This window comes from Phocoena sinus, chromosome 7 (genome assembly GCF_008692025.1).
Source record: "Phocoena sinus isolate mPhoSin1 chromosome 7, mPhoSin1.pri, whole genome shotgun sequence".
Lineage (NCBI taxonomy): Eukaryota > Metazoa > Chordata > Mammalia > Artiodactyla > Phocoenidae > Phocoena > Phocoena sinus.
Window position 1 is genome coordinate 34,590,454 of NC_045769.1, and position 12,680 is coordinate 34,603,133.

Genomic DNA, 12,680 nt, shown 5'->3' on the forward strand with positions numbered 1-12,680 from the left:
GAAGTAAAACTGTCACTGTTTGCAGATGACATGATACCATACATAGAGAATCCTAAAGATGCCACCAGAAAACTACTAGAGCTAAACAATGAATCTGGTAAAGTTGCAGGATACAAAATTAATGCACAGAAATCTCTTGCATTCTATACACTAACAATGAAAGATCAGAAAGAGAAATTAAGGAAACAATCCCATTCACCATTGCAACAAAAAGAATAAAATACCTAGGAATAAACCTACCTAAGGAGGTAAAAAACCTGTACTCAGAAAACTACAGGATACTGATGAAAGAAATCAAAGATGACACAAACAGATGGAGAGATATACCATGTTCTTTGATTGGGAAATCAATATTGCAAAAATGACTATACTACCCAAAGCAATCTACAGATTCAATGCAATCCCTATCAAATTGCCAATGGCATTTTTCACAGAACTAGAACAAAAAATCTTAAAATTTGTATGGAGACACAAAAGACCCTGAATAGCCAAAGCAATCTTGAGAAAAAAAAAAAAAATGGGGCTTCCCTGCTGGTGCAGTGGTTGAGAATCTGCCTGCTAATATGGGGGACACGGGTCGAGCCCTGGTCTGGGAGGATCCCACATGCTGCGGAGCAACTGGGTCCGTGAGCCACAACTACTGAGCCTGCACATCTGGAGCCTGTGCTCTGCAACAAGAGAGGCCACGATAGTGAGAGCCCCGCGCACCGCAATGAAGAGTGGCCTCCGCTTGCCACAACTAGAGAAAGCCCTTGCACAGAAACAAAGACCCAACACAGCAAAAATTAATTAATTAATTAATAAACTCCTACACCCAACATCGTCTTAAAAAAAAAAAAATGGAGCTGTAAGAATCAGACTCCCTGACTTCAGACTATACTACAAAGCTACAGTAATCAAGACAGCATGGTAGTGGCACAAAAACAAACATAGATCAATGGAACAGGATAAAAAGCCCAGAGATAAACCCACACACCCTTGGTCAACTACTCTATGACAGAGGAGGCAAGGATATACAATGGAGAAAAGACAGTCTCTTCAATAAGTGATGCTGGCAAAACTGGACAGCTACTTGTAAAAGAATGAAATTAGAACACTCCCTAACATGATACACAAAAATAAACTCAAAATGGATTAAACACCTAAATGTAAGGCCAGACACTGTCAAACTCTTAGAGGAAAACATAGGCAGAACACTCTATGACATAAATTACAGCAAGATCCTTTTTGACCCACCTCTTAGAGAAATGGAAATAAAAACAAAAATAAACAAATGGGACCTAATGAAATTGAAAAGCTCTTGCACAACAAAGGAAAACATAAACAAGACAAAAAGACAACCCTCAGAAAGGGAGAAAATATTTGGAAATGAAGCAACTGACAAAGGATTAATCTCCAAAATATACAAGCAAGCAGTTCCTGCAGCTCAATATCAAAAAAACAAACAACCCAATCGAAAATGGGCAGAAGGCCTAAATAAACATTTCTCCAAAGAAGATATACAGATTGCCAACAAACAAATGAAAGGATGCTCAACATCACTAATCACTAGAGAAACGCAAATCAAAACTACAATGAGGGATCACCTCACACCTGTCAGAGTGGCCATCATCAAAAAATCTACAAGCAATAAATGCTGGAGAGGGTATGGAGAAAAGAGAACCCTCTCGCACTGTTGGTGGGAATGTAAGTTGATACAGTCACTATGGAGAACAGTATGGAGGTTCCTTAAAAAACTAAAAATAGAATTAGCATATGACCCAGAAATCCCACTACCGGGCATATACCCAGCGAAAGCCTTAATTCAAAAAGACACATGCGGACTTCCCTGGTGGCACAGTGGTTTAGAATCCACCTGACAATGCAGGGGACACAGGTTCGAGCCCTGGTCCTGGATGATCCCACATGTGGCAGAGCAACTAAACCTGTGTGCCACAACTACTGAGCCTGCACTCTAGAGCCCACAAGCCTCAACTACTGAAGCCCGCGCACCTAGAGCCCGTGCTTTGCAACAAGAGAAGTCACCGCACTAAGAAGCCCACATGCAGCAACGAAGAGTAGCCCTTACTTGCCACAGCTAGAGAAAGCCTATGTGCAGCAACAAAGACCCAACACAGCCAAAAATAAATCAATAAATTTTATTTAAAAAAAAGACACATGCACCTTGATATTCATTGCAGCACTATTTACGATAGCCAGGTCATGGAAGCAATGTCAATGCCCATCAACAGACAAATGGATAAAGAAGACGTGGTACATATATACAATGGAATATTACTCAGCCTACAAAAAGGAATGAAATTGGGTCATTTGCAGAGACGTGGATGGACCTAGAGACTGTCATACAGAGTGAAGTAAGTCAGAAAGAGAAAAACAAATATCATATATTTAACACACATATGTGGAATCTAGAAAAAATGATACAGATGAACTGGTTTGCAAGGCAGAAGTAGAGACACAGACATAGAGAACAAACGTATGGACACCAAGGGGGAAAACGGGGGGTGGAAAGAATTGGGAGATTGGGATTGACATATATACACTAATAGGTAGGAAATAGATACCTAATGAGGACCTGCTCTATAGCACAGGGAACTCTACTTCAATTCACTGAAACTAACACAACATTGTAAAACAACTCTACCTCAATTAAAAACAAAATGCAGATGTGGTAGAAGGTTGTGGAGAGGAGGCAATGAGGCTATCAGGAAGTAAATTAACTAAATAAACCTCGAAAACATATCTGCAAGTATTACCGTTTGAAAATTCATCTGGACCTCTTCCAAGGCTCATTCTTTGCTCTGAATTTAAAAAGAAACACACATATTTGATTAGAAACTGCTGTGACATAGAGGAGTCTGTCCACTTAAGACTACATTTTGTTGATCCACAGCTCTCAGGTTATTTATACCTCTGCTTAGTTCTTCATAATCGTTGATTTTCTTCAGCAAGCTCTTGTTGATTTGCTCACAGATTTTTTTCAGGGTGTCCAAGTTTCTTTCCCCTAGGATGACCCTCTTCTCCATCTCTATGAAAATATCAAGCAAGGTCTAGAGGGAGGAGAAATCAAGTTGGAAGACTAGATGGAGACATATTGGCTTTTAGATTAACTTTTTTTTTTGCTTCCACTCTCTCCAAACTAAGCACCCACCCTAGCTTCCCAAGCCAACCCTCCTGAGAGGACATCCTGGTCTTATAAAGCCAATCAGTAGATTATTAGGGAGGCAATTCATGATTTCTGGCCCAGAAAGATAGAAATAAGAAGACACAGGAGAAGTCACATCAGATGTCACCTAGTCCCTAGGCCTAGGCCCTGTGCTGAAACTGCCTGTGGACATCTTTATGTGAAGACAGTGAAGCAGCCCGAGTGCATGGCTGAGATGTGACAGCCTGGTCCCTATGGCAACAGCCCTGGGGACTGCCTCACACCCTCCATTGCCTCTGCCACCTGATCATCTCCAGGCTGAGTGTCCCCATAACACACACACACAGACAAGCACACACACATACAACATTACATCACAACACACACACACACACACACACACACACACACACACACACACACACACAGAGTTCCAGGTCCCAGGTTGTTTCAGAGACTGCAGAAGTGGGGAAACGATCTCAGGCCCACCACCGTCTCTCCTGGCTCTGCAAGGTCTCCACATTGCCTGTGCCTCCACACCAGCCTTCTCCCCTTGCTCCTCACTCTGCCTTGTTCCTGGTAATTAATGTGAGCAGCACTTCACAGTATACAGAGGCATCATATCTACAGCACTCATGCCTGACAGCATTCTTCTTCTCCCCAGTTAAAAAGTGAGAATTCATGTTGCTTTTACTGACAAGTGCTCTCTTTAGTCTCAGAAATCCCCACTGGCTGACTCCCCCTCAGGACTAAACCTCGGTCAGACACCAGGTCTTACCATGTCATCATCCAGCTTACATTTGGCGATCTCCTGGCTCAAAAAAAACTTGAAGTCCTTCAATTCCAGTTTGTTCACATCTTCTGAAATCTGAAAAAGCATGACCCTGAAGTGGGAAACAGAAACACTTTAGAAATATTTTTTTAAATGATTTCCCAACCGATTTCCCATCCGGGTCACAGTGGACTTGATTCCTATGGCCTCCCTTTAAAATAAAGCCAGATAATGACATCATTTATGAGTTGAGTCCTTGGAAAGAGGCTGGTGTAGTGACACTGAAGACAAATGGCTCAGGCCCAACTATCCCACTCTTAACAGAATTTAAAGTTCTCCAACTTTGACTTTCAGTTAATTCCAGTTAAATGAATTGTGTTTTTCCTTTGTCCTTCGCTATAAAATCAAGATCTTGTTGCAATAGAAAAAAAGCTTTGATTTTGGATATCATGCTTTTCAAAATGCAAATCAGATGGAATTCCTCAATTAAAACTAGTCAGTGTTCTCCCAGCCGCTACCTTCAGTAGGAAGGCCAAACACCTCCTTCTGGAGTACAGGCTTTTGTGAACTGAGCCCAGCCTGTCTCCTCATCTCTGGATGCTCCTTACTGCTGTCCCCCCATCTCCTCTCCAAACACACCCAGGTGCCCTGCCCCTCACCCTGTTATGCTGGGCCTCCTCCCACCCCTATCCCCTTGTCCGTCTGCAGACAACCACTCATCCACCAACAGTTCAAGCACTGCCTGACTGTCCTCAAGGCTTTATTCACCCCGCTGTACCTGCCTGTGCATCGCCAGAAGAGTAACACATATAACTTTCTGTTTATGAAGCTGTCCAAGTTCCCTGAGAATGGGATCAGTGCCCTTTTGGTTTCCATAAGCCTAGAGGGTCATGAGATACAGTGTTTAAGTGCAGGGGACCCAGACTCCTGGTGTTGGAAACTTGGATCCACCATCCATGAGCTGTGTGGCTTTAGACATGTTACACAATTTTTCCCCCTCATCTGTAGATTGTAGATAATACTCTATTTACCCCTCTGGGAGGTGTTGAGGATTACATGAATAAGTTTACCTGAAGCACTTAAACCAACCTTTGGCAACACACTAAGTGTTCAAACATGACAGGCATTATTATTTCCTAAATTATGCTAGGCTCTTGGGATATGCTTGTTGAATGAACAAAGGAAAGTTTTATAAGTCGGCAAACCTTTTACTATGATGGTGCAAAGGAAAATAACTTTAATACAAAAACATGTTAACTTCAAAAGTAAATTAGAAAATTAAAATTCTAAAAATAAAAACATGGTTGACCCTTGAGCAACACAGGTTTGAAGTGCGCGGGTCCACTTATGTACAGATTTTTTTCAATAAATACGTAATACAGGGCTTCCCTGGTGGCGCAGTGGTTGAGAGTCCACCTGCCGATGCAGGGGACACGGGTTCGTGCCCCAATCTGGGAAGATCCCACATGCTGCGGAGCGGCTGGGTCCGTGAGCCATGGCCGCTGAGCCTGTGCGTCTGGAGCCTGTGCTCCACAACGGGAGAGGCCACAACAGTGAGAGGCCTGCGTACCGCCAAAATAAATAAATACATAAATACATAATACAGTACTACACAGTCTGCGGTTGGTCGAACCCACAAATGTGGAACCTAAGATATGGAGGATCGACTGTAAGTTATAAGTGGATTTTTGTGCAGAGGGTCCACATCCCTAACCCCCATGTTGTTCAATGATCAACTGTAGTGTAGAAACAGAAGTTACTCAGTATTATCACCTGCTTCATCCTTCTTCTCATGGAATCTCTACCCTAGAAGTATTTCTCTAAAACTGTCTCAGTTTGACCAAGATTGGGTCCAATCAAAAGCTACCTCCCCTTTTAACTTTATCACAAGGTATTTTGCCCTTCGACGTTCCTCATTAATGAAAACTACTGGCTTTCTTGTACCATCGTTGTCCAGAAATAAATCTGGATAGTTTATAAGGTACTAATTTTATAAGTAGCAATGATAATTTGAAATTTTAAATATCTTATAAATGGAAAGTGGCCACACTAGCATTTTTTTTTCTTACTTGATATTCAACAATGATGAACAAGCAGGAGATTTTACTTGTGCTGACCCTTTTGTTCCCAAGCTAACATGTTGAAGATTTTAACAGACAGATCCTGCCCTTGTTACACACTCGTAACCCTCCAACAGAGAGGCCCACGTCATTGTCTGCACTGGAAGTTGCCTTGGTTTTGCTCACATGGCAGGAGTGCAACCTTCAAAAGACCAAGACAGGGGACACAAGATGAGGCCCTCTAGCTTTCCTAATTATGGGGTTGTTGTTTTTATGATTAATTGATGCCTTAATGAAAAAAAATTCATTACAAGGACTTCACAATTCTGTTGAACCAAAGTTACCCAGTATTGAATAGTATCCTTCCCCACTCTCCTTCCAAATTCACATCCACTTGGAACGTGTAAAAGTGATTTTACTTGGGAAAATGGTCTTTGTCGATGTAATCTTGCCAAGATAAGATCATACTAGATTAGGGTGGCCCTAATCCAATGGTTGGTGTCTTTAAAAGAAGAGGGAAATTAAGACACAGATTCACAGCGGAGAAGACAAGGTGAAGAAAGAGGCAGAGATTGAAGTGATACATCCGTAAGACAAGGAACACCAAGGACTGCCTGCAACTACCTGAAGCTAGGAGAGGATCATGAAACAGATTCTCCCTCAGAGCCTCTAAAAAGGAATCAATCCTGTTGACACCTCAATTTTAGCCTCTAGCCTCCAGAACTATAAGGAATTAACTTCTCTACTGTGTTAAGCCTTTGGCAGGACAGACAGCCCAAGCCACTGCTGTTCTGACAGCATCTGGGGTCACAGGGATTAAGCAGTCATTGGGCGTTACAGGATGGCTTATGAAGTAAAACTGTGGAAGCTGTTTAACCTTACAATGATCGGTTATTACAATGGGGGTTTCCAGATGGCCAGGCATAGATTAAAAATGGTTATCTTATACCCTAAACAAAAAAGCACTCAATGCAGGGGTCTGGCCTGGCCAATCCAGCATGACTGGCAACACACAGCTCACTTAAGAACTTGGTAACACAAGTCTTAAGGTATGGAATAAAAGCCTAAAACCCTGCTGAGAATTTCATAGTCATCCAGAAGTAGGTGGGAGGGGGTCTCAGGTGGGAAGTAGCGATGCTTTATTCAATAATAGGCAAAGAAGTGCATGGTATGGGCATCAGCAAAGCAGAGGCATCAAGATAACGGATATGTAACAGAGAGAGAGTTAGAACGTTTAAAAAGTGTCTATTTGGATTTTGGCATACCTATAGGTAATGTTTCACCTTGGAAAGAAAATTTTATTTTATGGTTTTAGTATATTTTTCTCTGAATTCTACATAAAGTCTCTAAATTTCTTAATCTGACTGTGGTGGGACATCTTCCCAAAGGCTCCAAAGTCACACCATACAGACAACCTACAAACAGCATCAGCCCTGCCCATAAAGATGTGCCCATTCAACCCACACATCCCAGTTCCACACCATGGAGGTTTTCCCCACCTATAGGCAGAGATCTGGGCCCTGCCCGGCATCTGAAGCTCCCTCTCCATCTCCTCCTCACTGGTGTCCAGGTAGGTGAGCAGCAGATCCAGTCTTTTCATTCGGAAAAGCAGCTCCTTCAAGAAGGACAGGTTGCTTTCCTCCAACATTCTCTTTTCTTGGAGCCTCTGGAATAGCACCAAGGCATCCTTGATGGGTTCCTGCTTCCTATGTGGAATGTAGTCCAGGCTCAGGAACTTGAGGGCAGCCAGGTCTTCACTGTCCAGCTGTTCTCCAATATTATACAGACATCTGTTGAAATTCATGCTGATCAAGCGTTAGGAGAATGTAGTTGTTACCTAGGTTAAAATACAATGTTATGTTCAGATGAGGAAGAAAACTACCACTTACTGATTTGTTCCTTCATCAAATGCTATTACATCTACTATATGCCAGACATTATGCTGTGGATACAGGCAAGAAAGCGAACAAACAGGTTCCCACTCTCAAGTAGCTTACTGTTTTGGAAGGTAGATTTACAAACTAGCCAGTGGTCAGAGAGTTGTGACCAGGGCACAGTAGAAATATAGAGGAAAGAGACTTAACTCAGCCTGGGAGAAGGGCTTCCTGGAGGGAATTCACCTTTGGGGAGGAGATGGTGAAGGACAATTTTTTTTTTTTTTTTTTTTTTTTTTTCGGGGGGTACGTGGGCCTCTCACTGTTGTGGCCTCTCCCGTTGCGGAGCACAGGCTCCGGACGCGCAGGCTCAGTGGCCATGGCTCACGGGCCTAGCCGCTCCGCGGCATGTGGGATCTTCCCGGACCGGGGCATGAACCCATGTCCCCTGCATCGGCAGGCGGACTCTCAACCACTGCGCCACCAGGGAAGCCCAGGACAATTTTTGAAGGAAATAATTTATGCAAAAGTTGGAGGCAAGAACGTTCAAGTCAGTTCAGGCAGGCAAAGGGAGCTCAATAAAGTAACCACGAAGGGTCTGGAAGAGGGAGTGGTGAGACAAAGGGATGGAGCTGTGGCCGGGAGCTGTTATAAAGGGCCTCATACGATGGGTCAAGGGGGTCAGGCTCTCTCCTGGATATAATGGGAAACCAAGAAAGGATTGTAAACATGAGTGTGACGTCATCTAATTAGGGATTAACATTTAAAGTGTGGGGGACATATGTAGATGTATAACTGAATCACTTTGCTTCACACCAGAAACTACTCCAATATAAAATAAAAATTAAATTAAAAAAAAAAAATAAAGTGTGGAGGACAGATTGGAAGGGTTGGAGGTGGGAGAAGTCATGTGGTCTAATGGAAACAATGGTGGCAGGACACGATGCAGTGCTCTCCCCCAAGGGCCTCAGGACAGGCACCCACAGCTGGACAAGAACCCAAGACTGGAAACGGAACCAAGAGAAACCCCAGACCTGGGGCTTCTTGTATGAAGGTTGTCTGGGGTTTCCTGAAACACTGCCCTCTCTCTTTTTTTTTTTTTTTTTTTTTGCGGTACGCGGGCCTCTCACTGTTGTGGCCTCTCCCATTGCGGAGCACAGGCTCCGGACGCGCAGGCTCAGCAGCCATGGCTCACGGGCCCAGGCGCTCCGCGGCATGTGGGATCCTCCCGGACCGGGGCACGAACCCGTGTCCCCTGCACCGGCAGGCGGACTCTCAACCACTGCGCCACCAGGGCAAGGCTCCTAAATTTTTAAGCTCACTGCATTCACTGACATTCTCGGATGAAACCACAAATCCTGGCTATCACTTGAGGGGTGATGGCGTGAACCAGGACCTGTGTATTTTGTACCTCTGATGTTAAAATAGAAACATTAAGGTAAACTTTAATATTTTTAAAAAGTGGCCCAAAAGACTTTGAAGCTTTTAGTTTTTCTTTTTAAAAACACCTTTTCTGGGACTTCCCTGGTGACTCAGAAGTTAAGAATCTGCCTGCCAACACAGGGGACATGGGTTCGAGCCCTGGTCCAGGAAGATATCACATGCTGCAGAGCAACTAAGCCCATGCGCCACAACTACTGAGCCCTCGTGCCACAACTACTGAAGCCCGTGCGCCTAGAGCCCGTGCTCTGTAACAAGAGAAGCCACCACAATAAGAAGCCCTCGCACCGCAACAAAGAGTAGCCTTCACTCGCTGCAACTAGAGAAAGCCCATGCGCAGCAACGAAGACCCAATGCAGCCAAAAATAAAAATAAATAATTAATTAATTAAAATAAAGTGAAACAGTATTTTTTTAAAAAAACAATCCTGATTACTTCCCCCCAATCCTGATTACAGAACACTGGGGTGGGTTTTTTTTTCGTTAAAAATTGAAAATGCAATAAATTATAACATGGTCATGGTTATCATTATCATACATCACATACACACAAATACACATTTATATAAAAATTAGAATCAGGTTGCACATCCAAGCGTGTACATCTGTATTTTTTTTATACCCACTTAATATTTAGAATGAACATTTACCCTTACCATAAATATTCTTCTTTGGCATATTTTTAATATTTCTTGATTTCCAGCATGTGGAGATATCAACATTTATTTTAAGCAATTTTCTGTTCCTTTACTATTAAAAATAATATTTCACTGAGAGTTTTCTTCATATATCCTGTGCATACCTCTGATTATTTCCTTCTTAGAATTGGAATTATGGGCAAAACTTTTTTTCTCCCTTTTAATCTAGAGCTGACATTATTGTTTAGACAAGTTTTCTTGATTAGGAAACTGGAGGAACAGTGTCTTAGAAAGATACATCTTGTTTTACACTGGATTCACAAAGGCTGCAGAGCCTAGATTATTCACTGCAAAAGCAATCAATTATCATGAAAATACTTTTATATAGGAAAGATACCTTAAATATTTGGGCTGCACCTAAAAGCATACGTTCAAAGTTCAACAAACAAAACCTCTAGACATTCAAGGGAACAAACTAGCAAGTTAATTCCTTAAATCACACTCCATAGAAACACACGTGCTCAACAGGGTTTGTACATGGAGTCTCACCACAGCCCGATATATAACCCGAACAACCAGAAACATCCCAAATGTCCTCCAATAAAGGAATGGCTAAATTAACTAAAGCATAGTCATCCTACAGAATATTATGCAGCAGTTAAGAACATGCACTCCAACTTCTGAAATTAAAATGGATAGATATTCAAGATACGTTATTATGACAGTGAAAATAGCAAGTTGCAATATAACCAAAATCATACATCTACTTTTTAGAAATACTCAAACAACATAATTAGATTTTCAGTGATTACAGACATATATATTAAAGCAGAAAATAAAAGAAAAGGAAATTCTGGAAAGAGACAAACCAAACTCACAAAGTGCCTAGATTTTGTATTCACAGATCTTTGAAGAAAATACACAGGAAGCTGCTTCAGTGGTTGCCTGAGAGGAGAGGAGCTAGAAGTCTGGGGGTGGACAGGAAGAGACTTGCTTTACATTCTATACTCTTTGCACTGTGTAAATCTTTACCATTTTATTACCCTAAATATACATGTACTTAAATTAAAATCTCTATTTAAATAACTATTTTTATTCCAGTATATGAAACTGGAAAGGATCAGAACTGGGTCCAGCCCTGTTTAAAACCATTAGGTCCAGTGTCCTTAAATCTTCCAGTAAGTTCTAACCCTTGCTAAAATATCATTTTACAGAATAAAATCAACCAAAGAATCAAATGAAAGCAGAAGCTCCTTTTTTCCCCTCTGCAATTATTTTCTTTCTAATGATAACAATGCTTATTGTATTCCTTTTAGAAAATACAGGAAAGATAAAAAGGAGAATAAAAATTACCTATAATTCTATCATCCAAAGATTAAATGCCTAATCAAAACATTCTCTGATGTAAATCATACCAATATTTTCTTAGGTCAGTCTCCCAAGGCAATAGAAATAAAAACAAAAATTAACAAATGGGACCTAATCAAACTTACAAGCTTTTGCACAGCAAAGGAAACCAAAAACGAAATGAAAAGACAACCTACAGAATGGGAGAAAATATTTGCAAATGATGCAACTGACAAGGGCTTAATTTGCAAAATATATAAACAGCTCATAAAATCAACAACAAAAAACAAACAACCGAATCAAAAAATAGGCAGAAGACCCAAAGAGACGTTTCTCCAAAGAAGAAAGACAAATGGCCAATAGTCACATTTGAAAAGATGCTCAACATCGTTAATTATTAGAGAGATGCAAATAAAAACTACAGTGAGGTATCACCTCACACTGATCAGAATGGCCATCATTAAAAACTCTACAAATAACAAATGCTAGAAAGAGTGTGAAGAAAAAGGCACCCCCCTACACTGTTGGTGGAAATGTAAGTTGGTAAAGTCACTATGGAAAACAGTATGGAGGTTCCTCAGAAAACTAAAAATAGAATTACCATATGATCCAGCAATCCCACTCCTGGACATATATCTAGACAAAACTCTAATCCAAAGAGATACATGCACCCCTATGTTCATAGCAGCACTATTCACAATAGCCAAGACATGGAAGCAACCTAAATATCCATTGACAGAGAAATGGATAAAGAAGCTGTGGTACATATATACAATGAAATATTACTCAGCTATAAAAAAGAATGAAATAATGCCATTTGCAGCAACATGGATGCAACTAGAGATTATCATACTAAGTGAAGTAAGTCAGAAAGAGAACGACAAATACCATATGATATCACTTATATGTGGAATCTAAAATATGACATAAATGAATCTATCTGAAACAGAAACAGACCTGTGGTTGCCAAGGGGGAGAGGGTTGGGGCAGGGATGTAGTCAGAGGTTGGGTTAACAGATGTAAGTGTTTATGTATAGCATAGAGACCTATATTCAATATCCTATGACAAACCATAATGGAAGAGAATATTAGAAAAAGAATGTATATATATGTATTACTGAATCACTTTGTTGTATAGCAGAAATTAACACAACATTGTAAATCAACTATACTTCAACTTTTAAAAAATTAAAGTAAAATAAAAAACAAAGATAAATGCCTAATAATCTTACTGTCCTTCCTACCGAATATTTTACGCATATATATTTTCCCTCAGATTTAAACACCATATTTCTGAGGTATACGTGGACTTTTCCACTGATAATATTATAAGTACATCTTGATGTCTTTATTTTTTCTTCTACAGCATGGATTTTTAAATCTGTAAGGCATCTAATCATATGAA

General features: G+C 41.0%; 1 protein-coding gene across 4 annotated transcripts in view; it reads right to left on the minus strand.

Annotated features, from left to right (window-relative positions):
- The window catches only part of CASP8 (caspase 8), a 40,767-nt gene that overhangs the window by 13,115 nt on the left and 14,972 nt on the right, over positions 1-12,680 (minus strand). For all 4 annotated transcript variants that reach the window (XM_032638296.1, XM_032638295.1, XM_032638294.1 and 1 more), the window contains 4 exons: positions 7,477-7,814; positions 3,924-4,029; positions 2,912-3,050; positions 2,757-2,801 (listed from right to left, as the gene is read on the minus strand). In XM_032638296.1, coding sequence (XP_032494187.1) covers positions 2,757-2,801; positions 2,912-3,050; positions 3,924-4,029; positions 7,477-7,781 — 595 coding nt within the window. In that variant the 5' untranslated portion in view covers positions 7,782-7,814. The remainder of the gene's footprint in view (positions 1-2,756; positions 2,802-2,911; positions 3,051-3,923; positions 4,030-7,476; positions 7,815-12,680) is intronic.